General features: G+C 43.9%; 1 protein-coding gene across 5 annotated transcripts in view; it reads right to left on the bottom strand.

The window, feature by feature from the left end:
• Positions 1-9,733: 9,733 nt before the first annotated feature.
• COL14A1 (collagen type XIV alpha 1 chain) overlaps positions 9,734-15,232 on the bottom strand; it is a 138,201-nt gene continuing 132,702 nt past the window's right edge. For 3 of the 5 annotated variants that reach the window (XM_079984085.1, XM_079984086.1, XM_079984089.1), the window contains one exon: positions 9,734-10,642. In XM_079984085.1, coding sequence (XP_079840211.1) covers positions 10,332-10,642 — 311 coding nt within the window. In that variant the 3' untranslated portion in view covers positions 9,734-10,331. Of the gene's footprint in view, positions 11,606-15,232 lie in introns of all 5 variants that reach the window. The other 2 variants (XM_079984088.1, XM_079984087.1) reach the window with 2 other exon arrangements.

Genomic DNA, 15,232 nt, shown 5'->3' with positions numbered 1-15,232 from the left:
CTGCAGTATCTACATCTTTTTATACGGCGTTCTGGCCTTTGGGTGAACTTGTTTTGTGGCACGCGTAACTGTATAATACGTAAAACATTTGAGCAAGTGTGCTGGCTGTTAGATTGTCGTATTCCTGCTGAAGCCTGCAGTTAGCCAATGATCTCACACTTAAGTTTAGGCGTCCTGCTCTAGCAAAGACTTTTGTACACACATCCCCTTACTGGAGCGGGAACTGGGCATGCAGAACAGGATTGATAGACAGCTAGGACTGTCATTAGAGACAGTGCCGTGCTTCCTTTTGCCAAAAAGGAGAGTGAGGCTAAACTTGGATTCAGGGTCCCTTGTCTCACCTATAAGGTAGATTACCAGTGTATAAGTTCCATCACCAACCATTTATTGGGTAGCTAGCTATAGTTGGAATTTGTTTTGTTTGCTGCACTTTCTCCATAGGCCCCTAGAGCAGCATGCATGCAAACAATTAAAGCAGAAACAATAAAAATGCATGCAATTAAAGTACAAACAAAAATAAAAACCACAGCAATCCAGCTCAGTACACCACAATGCAGTAACCAGTTACCATATTTTTCGCTCTATAAGATGCTCCCAACCATAAGACGCACCTAGTTTTAGAGGAGGAAAACAAAAAAAAATATCTCTCCATCTCTGCGCAGCGCCATTCTCTCCATAAGACGCACACACAATTCCCCTTTTTAAGAGGAAAAAAGTGTGTCTTATGGAGCGAAAAACACAATACATAGAAGCAAGGAGACTAGAGAAGGAACACAGCAGTATTCTGATGCCCAACAAAAGAGAATGGTTTTCGCCATCCACTGAAAGACAAAAGTGTAGTGACAAGTAGATAGAAACACTCAGCACACTGCTGTTAGGTGCATAGCTCTGGATTAACGCCAGTGTAGTTAACTCGGGGTGTAGCTCTGTTCCTGAGGTCCGCTGGGCTGAAAAGCCTTGAAATGCCACTCTGCTTACGGGGAGAGTTTTGCAGCGGTGAAATGAGGTCTACTGTCGGACCTCTCCTCCAGCATATTGGAACAGTTCCAGGAGACTCTTTGACAGCAAAATTCCAGCCATGGAATGCAAGGTGTGTCTTGGCAGCATATGGAATGAGCACACCTAGACTGAATCTGAACTATTTGTTCGGCAGGAATCTTTTGAGAGGACAAGATCTGGTGTAAGTAATTCCCCTCCCATTGACTCCCAACAGAGGGGAGCGGTACAATGATTGCTTCTCTGGCCACGCTATTAATGTGTCTGTCTTGAGGTGTGGGTGTTTGGACCACCGGTAGACTGGGAGCAATGCTCAGCGCTGTTGAGATTCCCAGATTGCTCAGTCTATTGAAGAATGTATTTTGAACTGCTTCGGTAAAACGCAGCATCTTTTCCTAAACTACAGTGTAGGTGTTTGAGTTAGGCCCTCTCAGTCGTTCCTCCTGTGTTAAATGCTTCGGAGTTGCTCTGACTTCTTAGAACATCTGGCAAAATCGGCAACTCTCCTAAGATTAAAAAGTGACTGAGTTTTGGAAGAAATCTTGAAGCTACACATCTGCCTCTTGCTTCTTTTGGCACATGTATAAAATGATAAATAAAAATGTTCTAAAATCTGCAAAATGGGCATTCTTACTGAACTGTTTTCAGAGGGCATGAGGTTTTCTCCTTTCCTGGGTGCAACACACAAATCGAATATAGTTATCAAGGGTACAGGTATGATTTAGTTCTGACACAACAAAAAGTCAACCCCAGTGGCCATAACAAATGTTTTGGCAGTTGTTCCTGTTTTATGACATGCAGTTAGGTCTTAACACTGTTGGCTGGAGTTAAAGAAGCCAAGTTACGAGTGATAAATTTTGGCCAAGGGGAAAGAACGTGTGAGATTAATATGCGGTGTGAACTTCATACAGCCTGCATAGCACAGCCGTCATTAAAAATTATAGCTCACTGTTCATTATTATCATTCTCATGCAAAAGCTGTGGCTTGGGCACGCTGCCCTCCTGGTGAACTATGGTCAGTTTCTTTTTCTTTTCTTTTTTTTAAATAATTTTTATTAGTTTTCCAATTTTAAAACAAAACAACCACAACAACATAAAAACATCGACAAATACAAACAAACACACAAATATAAGTTCTTAACCTCATTTTCATAAGCCTCCTTTCTCGGGCTTCCCCATACCTCACCCTTTTTACATCCTTGTTTTACAATTTTTCAGCAACCATTTTAGCCAATTAAATTTAAATTTGTTATCTTTCTCAATTTCACCTTAAATCATCAAACATTTTCGGCTGTAATTCTGCATCTTCCTTCCCCTTGACATTTTAACACTCATCAATATTGTAACAGTTCTTAAGATAAGCTTTGAATGAACTATGGTCAGTTTCTCTCTGAGCATTTTCCCAAGTCTACTCAGTTGTCCACATAACTGTGCTCTATTGCTTCTTGAAAATCTTTGATCCAAGCTGGTCAAACAGGAATGTGTTACTTTCCACAGATAGGTAGGTAAGGCCAGCAGTATGCTCAAGTATACATAGGTCCTGCTTACGGAATGCAATGCATTCCCTGGAAATCATTGGGAGAGTGTTTGTATAACAATCCACGATTCCCATTGATACCTGTGGGAATATTTCTAATCTCTGCTTTGTCCAACCTCCCTCCCTCCCTCCCTCCCTGCATGGTCTGCCTGAAAATGATGGATGCCAAACAGCAAAGCACAAGCATGTAAGGAAATGGGCAAACTCTGGCTGTTTGGATATCTGAATGTGCAGAGTATTACAGCAAGGTTTGGGCATAATCCTATACAGTATCTTACTTTACTTTCTTTGTCTTTCTGAGTTCTCCCTCTGCTTGCTGTTGGGATAGTGAGCCATACTCAGTGAGGAAGTTTTTCAGAGAAAGTTCTGGCCCTCTCCTATTGTCAATCCTGCATAACTGTTTATGCAAATATTTACATTGCAGGCCATTTAGCAAATTGGTCTTGCACTGTGCGTAATCCTGCACAGCATATGAAATACTAGGAGCCGTTCCCTCTCACGTTTAATTTTGGGAGCAATTCCAAAAGGTCCTAGCATATCCTTGGATGCTGTCTACAGCCAGTCAGCGATTTACACTGCTTTCAGATTGCTTGTTAATACTGTATGCTTAGCTAATAGACCAGATATTCATCTAAGGTAAATCTTAATCACTGCAAAAAAAAAACCCCACCAGCTGCAATATTAGGTCATGATTTTGTGGGGCGCTGGGTTAAAACATACTGTCAAAATCTTGGACAGGATATTATGGAGTATGTAATTTTAGGAACCTTACCAGACCAACAAAAATCAGCATTAAGGAACATAATGTGGACCTATATGTGTGTCTACTGAGGCAATTTGGGCGCAGTGCATCTTTGGCCAGGGGTGTGTGTGCATACTAAGCCACTATACAGGGATTCCATTTCATTTTGGGTACAAAATTGATCTTTAGCCTACAAACTAAGATGTCTTCATTAAGAGGCAGCACTGATTTATTACCACCTCTAGTGCGTTGTTTTCCAGACTTTGCCATCTGGTGCAGTGTTTTTCCCTCCGAAACTGAAACCAGAGCCACACTTAATTCCCTTCATATTTGAAGGGACGCAGGTGGCGCGGTGGGTTAAACCACAGAGCCTAGCACTTGCCAGTCAGAAGGTTGGCGGTTCGAATCCCTGTGACAGGGTGAGCTCCCGTTGCTCGGTCCCTGCTCCTGCCAACCTAGCAGTTCGAAAGCGTGTCAAAATGCAAGTAGATAAATAGGTACCGCTCCGGCGGGAAGGTAAACAGCATTTCCGTGCACTGCTCTGGTTCACCAGAAGCAGCTTAGTCATGCTGACCACATGACCCGGAAGCTGTACACCGGCTCCTTCGGCCAATAAAGCGAGATGAGCGCCGCAACCCCAGAGTCAATCACGACTGGACCTAATGGTCAGGGGTCCCTTTACCTTTACCTTTATTCATATTTGATCCAGATTAACTGAGTTTCACTTCGTTTCATACCATCGTAGAACTGCAGCGTTGGAAGGGACCCAGAGGGTCATCCAATCCAACTTCCTGCATGGCAGGAATCGGCTAAACCAACCTTAGCTGGGAGCCAACCAATGTATCTGCTTAATTTGCCTAATCAGTTTCCAGAGCAATCGGAAGGACTCCTGGCAACTGTAGGATAGTGCACTTAACTAGTCCCTGCTAGTATCTTACTATTCCATTTGCCATTTACTGATGGATGGATCCTAATTTGGGCCAATTTGGACCAATGGTGACGTTTCTAGGGCAGCTCTCCCTGTGCTTATCAGATGCCGTGCAAGCTGTTGCTATGGCATCTTTGGTACCTCCTTACTCCCACTTGATGATGCATGTTTGTTGGTCTAGAGGAGGCAGATCACGGCAAGAGTATTGTTAGCCCAGAAATGGAAGCAAGAAGAAATCCCGACGAAAGAAGAATGGCAGACGAAACTAATGGACTACGCAGAATTAGATAAAATGACAGGAAGGATTTGAAACCTGTGGGACCAGAGATTCACAGAAGATTGGAAGAAATATATGAACTATTTGAAGAGCAACTGTAATCAACAAATTACGCTAGTAGGACTACAAGAAGTTTTGTAAGGAAAAATATATGAAACCTTGCAAAGTACAAAAAGAATAGAGATATTAGTTATGAGATTTAAATGTAATAGTGGAAGTAAGAAATGTATATCAAGTGGATAGATTGGAAAATTTTCAGATGTGATTGATGGAAGTAAAAAAAAAAGGTGTAAGATTTGAAAGTATGTTTAATTATTGTTGAAAATGATATGTTGAAAAATTAATAAAAATTTATATTTTAAAAAAAGAGGAGGCAAATCAGTACCAAATAGGTTCTCCTCACTCTCCCTGGCCCTGACTTCAATGCTTCTGACAGCCATAGAATGCTGGCTGCCCAACATGGTGATTTACTTTTTACGGCACATCTCAGGCCGTAAAACCTAACTTAACCTGGGGAGAAAACAGCAAAGACCTGATGAAGAGAGCACAGCAGAGAATCCTCTGGAAAAACAATCTCTCAAAGGACCTGTTGATGGCATTTTACCATTGTACTGTGGAGAGTGTATTAACTTATGGTCTGTGTGTGTGGTTTGGGAGCTGCACGGGCAGGGGAAAAATGCTGTCCAGGGTTGTAAAGACTGCAGAGAGAATAATTGGGTGCACTCTTCCCACCTTAGATCAAATCTATGCTGTGAGGTGCCATAAGAAAGCTGCAGAGATAGCGCAGGATAGTGCACAACCCGGAAATGATCTCTTTCAGCTTCTGCCTTCTGGAAGAAGGTACAGGGTTATAAAGACCAGGACTAGTCGCCTGAGAAACAGTTTCTACGCAAATGCAATTCTGGTTCTAAACGCAGCATAAGGAGTCTCTATAGTATATTGTATTTTAAAATGGGGTTTCAGAGTTTTTAGGGGGTTTTGAATGTTTTATATAGATGTCAGGGCTGCCCGAGGTCCCAGCTCACAAAGGACCAACGCCAGTCCGTTGTTATATACAAAAGTCTTTATTGAAACGCAGTTTCGATTTCAAAGCCACAGCGTGCAGCCCTACGTCTTAAACCCTAGACCGCTGAAGCTCCGTCTGAATCTCCACCCCCCAGACACCAGTTTAAGACTCTATTTTTTATATATATATAAAAAAATTTATTGAGTTTTCACATTTTATAAACACAGACACACACACACAGACAAAGACAACACATATAAAGTTTCTCTCATCCTTTACATATTATTTACATACCTCTCATCCTTTACATACATATATTATTTACATATCTCTCATCCTTTACATATTATTATTATTATATGTATATATTTTTAAAGAAATACTTAATTCTTAAAGTTTCATATCCTTACTTTCCTAACCCCAGTTCTTGACCTCCCCCCACCCCCCCTTCATACATCCTAATTCAATTAAATTAGCTCAGCAAGTTCATATCTCTCATCCTTTACATATTATTATTATATGTATATATTTTTAAAGAAATACTTAATTCTTATTACTTGGCCAAATTTTACTTATCCAGTTTTCTTATAAATATTAAATCCTTTTCTAAGGTCGACTCGAATTCCTTCCACGAATTTCCCTTTTATCTTAAAAATAGGTCATAATAATCAAACACAAAGGTCATAAACATATTTTTAAAAATTCTTTCCCCCCACCCCCGCTCCAGTTTCTGTCCCTTCCCAATGTCCCCATGTCCACAAAAACAGTTTTTAGCCTGGATTCCTCACATCTGAGGCCTTTAAATCTCTGTCAGTCTCTCTCTGCCGATTTTGTTGGTAGCCCTCTTTGTTGGTCCTCGGGTCTCGAAGGAGTTCTAGCTCAGTCTCATCTGATTTTCTTCCATCCAAAGTACTTGATACCAGCTGCTGCGAAAGGTCAGCTAATCCATACTCAAAGAGGGAGCCCCAATCATATTTCTTATCAGTTTAAGACTCTAGCCTTGCTCCACCTCTTCCTTTGCTCTTTCCTCCTCTGGGTCCGCCTGTCCGCTGGGGTCTTGTCCTTTCTAGGCTCTTCTGACGCTGAGTCCCCTGAGTCTTCCCCCTCCCTCCGGCGGGCTTTAGGACCTGGTTCCCAATCCGGGTTACCTGCTGTGCCCCGCGCCTGTACATTTGAACTTGGCGTGCGTGCTCAGCCGGCAACCTTCCTCCTAACCGTTACACTGCTCCTGTCACTGCTTCCCCCTTCGGGGAGGCTAGCTGGACCTGACTTCCCCTCCGTTCCCTCACTCTGCGATGGAGGCGTGGCCAGCCCTGATTCATCTTCTCTCCCTGCTGGAGGAGAAGCTGGTCCTGATACATGGGATTCTTCCCCCCCACCACGCTCTGGTGGAGGAGCTGGTCCTGATCTCTCACTGCTGCTTTGGGAGTCCCCGCTGGCCCCTTGCTTCTGGTGTGTCCCCCCTGGGACCCCCCTTGCCCTGGCCGTCGGCGCCCCCCTCTGGGAATCTTCTGATTCGCTGGAGAAGCTTATGGAATCTCTCAGGCCACTCTCATACTCCCCTATGCTGCCCTCAGATTCTTCCCCTTCACTCTCCATTTCCTCTCTCCCCTGTGCCTCTGCTCCTGAGCCCCTGACAATAGATTTTCAATTTCATTGTTCTGTATGGGACAATGACAATAAAGATATTGTATATTGTATATGTATATCTCTTGCAGCATCTTAGTTTGGGAAACACATACATGGACTTATTTCAGAAGCTGGCACTCATCTGACCTCGGGAGACAATGGAATGCAGTCAAACCATTGGAGAGCCACAATGCCTGCTGTGGCTGTAGAGACCAATGTAGGAGAGACATGTTTTGTTGAAGCCAAGGCAGGTGAAGGCCTCCGGTTGTGCTGATGCAGGTGTACCATGGTGTTTCTTCTGTCTGCGCTCCTCCTAGCCATCATTCCTCTGCTGGTCACTGCTGCAGATGCACAACCTGGCTGCCTCCAGGCACTGAGGTCGTCTGCAAGGGATTCCCACACAGCAGGGTTGATGTTGCCAGCCTTCACATCTTGTTTGCAGACATCTTTGTAGCGCAGAGTTGGTCTGCCAACAGGCCTTGTACCTGAAGCCAACTCCCTGCAGAGCACATCCTTGCCATCGTCCATTCTGGGGAGGTGACCAAGGCAACACAGATGAAACAAGAATGTGAACATGCTGGGAATGTGGACTTGGGAAAGCACATCTTTGTCCCTGCTATTTGCACTGGAAATAAAAGTTCCTCTTGGACCAAATGGAAGCTTTAGCCTCAATGCAAACAGCATGTGCTTGAGGCCTGATGATCTGGATCAGAACTCTAAGGTAAAGGTAAAGGGATCCCTGACCATTAGGTCCAGTCGTGACCAACTGGGGTTGCGCGTTCATCTCACTCTATAGGCCGAGGGAGCCGGCGTTTGTCCGCAGACAGCTTCCGGGTCATGTGGCCAGCATGACTAAGCCACTTCTGGTGAACCAGAGCAGCGCACAGAAATGCCATTTACCTTCCCGCCGGAGTGGTACCTATTTATCTACTTGCACTTTGATATGTTTTCGAACTGCTAGGTTGGCAGGAGCAGGGACTGAGCAACGGGAGCTCACCCCGTCACAGGGATTCGAACCACCGACGTTCTGATTGGCAAGCCCTAGGCTCTGTGGTTTAACCCACAGCGCCACCCACGTCCCTACTGCACGGCAAAGGGCCAAGGCCTCCTGTTCTAGATCCCAGTGTAGATCAAGCTACCAAGCCACCAATTTGCTTTTAAAATCTAGAAGAAAGACCCTCGTTTATTTCTTCTGGTGTGCAGAAGCTTGAGAAATCAGCATTTTCTGGCAAAGAATATCAGCATAAGAATGTACATACATCATGGCATGAAATGTAATCAGAATCAATTAATCTATATTATATCATTCCAACATTTCTGACATAAATTATCAGTGGGGAAAATAATCAGAGTCTTTCAGCAGCCTCAGATTTCCAACATATTCTGACCTAATTATAAGAGAATGAGAGGAATGAGTTGGCTACAAGGGACACCATTTCTGGAATAAATATGCAGCACATAGACATATGTGGCCATCTTGCTGGAGAATAGCTCATGGCAGTCTTTAAGCAAGTTTTATATGGGAAAAGGTTTTCACTTGCAGGGGAGGTATTTTCCTATAGTAATGCAATATACAGGCACGAGACATCTAAAACACTCAAGGCGAGCATGACTTCAGATAAACAAGATAGATGTTTGTAGCATACTAGGCTGGGGAAAAACAAAGATTAGATGGGTGATAAGTGGGAGTTATTGTACAACAAATGCCAGGTTGCTTACCTGCAACTGATGTTGTTCGAATGGTGCATTTGGGATCCATGCCAGCGTTGTGGAAAGTGCCAAAAACCAGCAACAGCATTGCCCCTCTGCTAAGGCAGAGAAACCCTCTGGAAACGTAGGGTGCTATTCAACTAGTGTGCCTCACAGAGGACACAGGAGGGACAGGGATGGTTGCCTGGGGCGCAAAATTGTTAGGGGGTGCAAAATTTCAACACCCAGTTGTGTCTCAATACAGCTGTGTGTTTCTGTCACTGGGCTCTGCTGGGCTTCTTCATGTGAACCAGGAAGTGACCACTCCAGACAACAAAACGACCCCTCTTTTCTTATCTCTGCGGCTGCGATCTCCTGGGTGAGGTGGATGCTGTTAGGCAGTTAAATGCACATGTGTACTCCATCCCTTTCCCTCCCTCCCACCCCCTTGGGTACTGGCAACCCACGCTACACCACTGCCATCAGTGCAAGGATTTATGCACTTACAACAGAACTTCCCGTCCTCTATTTCCCCCGTGCGTGCAACGTGTTCTCCCCAAATCTGTCCAGAACAGATTTAGGGTTGATGCAGCGGAGAGGTACATCTTGTGAGCTGTGAAATGGCCCTGAACTGTCTGACATACGTATCCCAATCCAGCAAAGAAAAACCTGTACATTGAATTAGAAGAGTCGTTCCGTTTTAAGCGAAGTTTGAAACATGTAAAATCATCTAGTCCAACTCCCAGCAATGCAGAAATCACATCTAAGAAGGCAAGCAGAAATACTTCCATGGACAGAGCAATCTCACAACTGGAACTTGCAAGGATTGTGGGATGGTGTGTGGTTTTTTTATAGATCTCAGCGACCCCCAGATTAAACTTCATACCACAGTCGTGGGCTCTTAAAAATAATAAATACAACAGACGAAATTATTTATAAAAGTTTGCCACGTTTATTTGTATATAAAATAGAGTAGTGATAGACCCACAATAAATTATTAGTGTGTTTCTAATAGGTATTTAATAAGAATGCTGTGGGAAGAAAATCCCACTTTATATAAATCTTCGAAGGAAATGATTAAAAATAAAATAAAATCAACCAACACAGTTGGCTTCAGAAGGGTTACTTTGCAAGTAAAGCACACAATCAAAATCCAGGCAGAGAAATTCAGAAAGCAAGAAATAGTGGAATGAGCTCCTTGACTTATTCAGATATAACAGCTGGTGATGGAGTGTTTTGAAATGTGCATCGAACCATTCTAATGCAATAACTACAAAGATCTACAGAAATGTCCCTTGGAGTTTCCATCTAACAATAAACCCCTACAAAGCTAATAACTTCTGGCATGCAATGTAATTAGCTATCCCCACCCCACCCCTCGTTCTGCCAAAGTGGTAATGTACAATATAATTTTTTCCCTTTAAGATATGAGCCTGTAAACAATTCCCACGACAACATTAGGCAACTGGACAGAGGCCTAAAAGATTCATGTATATAATGCACACAGAGAGAAAGAGAAATAGTTCGTTAAGAGGTTTTCTTAACCTTCCTCTTGAGCCTCAGAGAACTGGCGCTTCTTTTGGAGATTCTTCTTGAAAGCCGGCTTATTCCGGGGGATCTCAGTTCGAGAGCTCCCATTTCTTCCCGCACAGGTGTGAACTCTGGCTGAGCCAGGCGAGGTGCTGGGTAGGGGGACTGCGGGTGATGGTAGGATCCATGCACTAGATAAGGCTCTTGATCATCGTCATCGTAAAGGTCCTCGGAGTCATAGAGCTGGTAGGAGCTGTGCGGTAACGGCACGACAGGGATCTCTTGATCAGTTGGGTCCCCATAGCCACCTTAACTCGCCAAGAGGAGCCGCACAGTTAACGCAAGAGGAAAGCAAAATTGAAGCAATCGTTAGGAGCTTGGTTGAATATTGCTCTCTATAGAGCAACTTTCTTTCTCAACTTTGGGTCCCCAGATGTGGCTGGACTACAACTCCCATCATCCTTGACCGCTGGTCCTGCTAGCTAGGGATGATGGGAGTTGTAGTCCAATATCATCGAGTGGGGAGCCCAAGGCTGAGAAAGGCTGCTCTCGGCTGCTGCTTCTTACAAAGCCTTGCAAGATTAAATCAGCACCAGTGAATGGGGGAAGATTTATGATTATCTTCCTGTTAGTTGGAAACCGACACCAGCAGTAACAGTGCGCTAATTGTATTAGATATGAGTTGTCTGTTACACAGCGTGGTTAGGGGCAGGGGAAACATGGAGCAGCATAAGAACCAATAGACACAACCTAGCCTTGATTAAGTGTGTTTAGCCTTCATTTATTTCGGGGGGGGGGGGAGTTAAAGCAAATGACCCTGATTCGGTGGAAAATCCTGCATATGGGATCTGGCTGACTTGCTGGAGGCCTAAATAGGAACACTCCAACCTGCAATATTTTGTTGCCGTTCCCCCCTGTTTTGCTCTATCTCAAATAAGTGAAGCACTCCCTTTCCAAAAGCTCTCCCAGGGCTTCGATACAATCCTGTTCTGGATAACAGCCTGTCCAGTGGTTGTTTGTGCCTAGCAATGCGCACCGTGGAGAAATGTGCCAAGTGTTTTAATTCTAGCAGAAAGCATAAGAAAACCAGAGCAGGCATCCTTTGTTAGTGGTGATAATAATAATTATAATAATAATAATCAGTGTTGCTGGTGGGAAAGCATCAAGGCTGTTCAGTAGTTGCCATTCTGACCTTCATCCATATGAGAAAGAAAAACCAGACTCTACCCGATTTCACCTTCCGTATGGGTAGCCATTGTAAGGGAATGAGCCTTCGGAAATCGAAAATGAACCAAGATGAAGGGTGGGGGGAAGAGGGGGAGAGGGACAGGAGCAGGTGAACAACAGAGAAATACATACAGGTCAGTAAAACAAACAAAGGTCTCCAAGGCCAGTTCAACTACAGGTTAATCTTGTGACTTAAGCTGTACCCAAGACTGAGTCTCAAACTAATAAGTACAACCTAAAGCTTTGCTTCATGCTTTGCAAAGCGAAACAAGAAGGAATAAAAAACATTCACATGCAGCACATGAACTTGTGTCAAAGTTCCTACACCTTCCTTCCATGGCCCCTTGGATACCAAACAGTGTTTTTCAAGGTCCTCGATGAGTTTTTCCGTATCAGTTTGCTTACCATGGGAACGTCGTATGTTGTAGAGAATTCTGAGGCTTGGTTGACAATTCACCCAACAAACACACACACACATATGTTTGGCAGAAGATGATAATGCCAACAGTGGGTGCGGCCAAAGGCAAAAATGGGCGGAGCCAGTCAAAAATAATGCTCTCAAGGAACACCATTTGAAAACCACTGTTCAAGAAACGTCGTCAAGACACAATCTCTCCATGCAATGGGGGTATTTTAGACCGATTTCTTTCTTTCTTTCTTTTTTTAAAAAAAGACTGTCATTCATGAATTACAACTATATGCCCTGCTGATTCAGATTATTACAAGAGGCTTAGTTAGTGACACTCAGGTCTCCCATGCTGTTTAGACAAACATGAACGAGGAGCTTCTCAGCTAGGGATCTCCCAACCACCCAACCACCCAAGGCAGATCAGGTTAAAACCAGGAGATGGATGACACAAACAGACATTCAAGAAAGTTGGACTGGGTTATTTTAGACAATGTGACAATGGCACATGACAAGCACAAGAGACGAAGAAACAAAACGCCCTGCACTTCACACGCTCTTTGTTTCTTATATGTGGTTCTAATTGTTTCAGTTACAAGGTTAAAAGGTTGTTTTTCCTCTTTGAATGAGATAACTGGGCATGTTCCTGTTAGAATTCCTGCTCCATGATTGCAGTCATGGGATTGTTGTCTTTCACATGACGGTATATGTTTTGACTCCAAAAAGTGGGAAGTGATGGAGACAGGATGTTTGTGTTACTGTGTTCCATGAAGTGGGACTATTGTCCTTTGTTCTTTCTCTTTTTGCTGTCTGATGCTAGAGAGAGAGGGAGCCATGTTGCAGGACTCTGTGTGTGTTTATATGTAAATAAAGTAGATTAGCCAAAATGCTGAGTTGCTGAGGTCTGTCATGCAAGCTGCAAAGACTCTGTGGATCCCTAAGTGTGCCGGTGTCTGCTGGCATCGGTCGCTGAGATGTTCAGGCTGAAGAAAGCTTTTGAAGCTCCCGAACGATTGACCAGGAGGGAGGGAACATGCCAGTCAGGCATGTGTCTCTGCCAGGGTGCTACTCAAGTGTAGGACAAGCTCCTGACAGTTCCCTGACCCAATGAAGTAGACCACAATGTTTATGATTCCCCTCCTCAGCACTGTGGCTGTGCATGATTAGCTCTAGTTAGATATAGTGTTTAGCACTTATTGGCTGCTTGACAGGGACTGAGTGAGGACCATTTTCCTTTCCCTGCCCAACAGGCAACCAGAGCTATTCAAAGTCTGCAATGTAGACACACAGGTGTAGTTATGGCTGCTTAGCCTGTGTATGTGGTTCACACAGGGGAGCACTTCAGATTAATCAGTAATTTTTTTAAAGGTAGGCCTGAGGATTTATAACCATGTTTGGGAAGGATGCCTCTTTGTCCCCGCAGTTGCAATATCATTTTACGATGGTTCCCCTACTGTCACTCTCCAAAATAGTTTCTGCATTTCTGGAAGAGCGCAGGGCAGAAGAACGACAAGGCCATTCTGACGTGCTTCTCAGACCAGGGGAACATGAACATTTGGACACATGTAACGCTGGGCACTGTGACATCAGGGCTGAGTTGCGGTTAAGTGATGTGGCAGAGTTTCAGAAAGTTTGGGGCTTTTTAGTTTAGAGAAAAGGCAAGGAAGAGGTGATATATCGGAAATGTATAAAGGCATGGAGAAAGTGGATAGAGACGAGTTTTTCTCCCTCTCCCACTAACACTAGGACTCAAGGATATCCAATGGAGTTCAATGTCAGAGGATTCGGGACACATAAAATATATCGCTTCTTCAGGCAGAGGGCCTTCTCGGTAGTGGCATCCGCCCTGTGGAACGCCCTCCCACCAGATGTCAAAGAGAAAAATAACTACCAAACTTTTGGAAGACATCTGAAGGCAGCCCTGTTTAGGGAAGCTTTTAATGTTTAATAGGCTATTGTATTTTAGTGTTTTGTTGGAAGCTGCCCAGAGTGGCTGGGGAAACCCAGCCAGATGGGCGGGGTATAAATAATATATTATTATTATTATTATTATTATTATTATTATTATTATTACAATGCAGAGTTAAACTAAGCAGGTCGCTCCCACAGGAGACAGGGATGGCCATCAATTTAGATGGCTTTAACAGAGGGATTAAGACAAATCCACAGAGGAGAAGTTCCTTTGAGCCTCCTATGTGAACAGTATGATCAGTTGACATAATTTTCTCCCGCATTACACTAATGCTGCCACCATTGTGAAGGAAACCAGCAAGGGTTTTTTAGCCCAGTGGCAACAGCTCTCTGGAATTCTCTTTCCTTGGAATGGAAGCCTGCCTCAGTATTATGTTCTCATCTTTGGAACTCCCTGCTTTAGGACGGCCACCCTGGCTACTTTACTGACATTTTTAAAGATTAAAAGAAACCCTAAACTTCTCTAGGATTCACCTCCTTCAACTAAAAGTCCCTACAGTAAAAAAACATGCAAACATGCTCCACGGTTCTGTGATTTTAATATGGCTTTGTTGCTTTTGTGCGCATTGAGATTCTGCGCTTGGATTTCTTTTGAAATGTTTAAAATGGTATTGATGACTGATCAGGAAATGATTTATTTTTATTTGTGGACATGGAGGGGATGCTCAGACAGGTGTATCTGTGGGGAAGAGGAAACCACACTAACTTTGTATCCGTAGTGGCCCAGATGCACATTTGTGTCAGAATACAAGGGTGTGTACTTCAGTGCGCACACAGGTATGTGTCCAAATGCACTTTTGAGGGTCTTCAGAGAGAAGACCCTCTGTTTGCCTGTTTGCCTTCACTGCAGTGACCAAGTAGCTAAGCTGGTTAGGTTGCATGCCCCTATGACACCATCACATTTACAATGAGATCCCTGGTGGGCTGGGGCAATTACAGTGGTACCTCGGGTTACATACACTTCAGGTTACATACTCTTCAGGTTACAGACTCCGCAAACCCAGAAATAGTGCTTCAGGTTAAGAACTTTGCTTCAGGATGAGAACAGAAATCGTGCTCCGGTGGCGCAGCGGCAGTGGGAGGCCCCATTAGCTAAAGTGGTGCTTCAGGTTAAGAACAGTTTCAGGTTAAGTACAGACCTCCGGAACGAATTAAGTACTTAACCCGAGGTACCACTGTAATTACAAGGTCCTTTCAGGTAAAAAGAATAGCTCCAAAATCACTTGGGAGAGCAACAGGTCCAACTACGGGGTGTGTGTGTGTGTGTGTGTGTGTGTGTGTGTGTGTTGTTTCT

Source organism: Podarcis cretensis (genome assembly GCF_951804945.1).
Source record: "Podarcis cretensis genome assembly, chromosome: 7".
Classification (NCBI taxonomy): Eukaryota; Metazoa; Chordata; class Lepidosauria; order Squamata; family Lacertidae; genus Podarcis; species Podarcis cretensis.
This window is presented reverse-complemented; position numbering and strand designations above follow the sequence as displayed.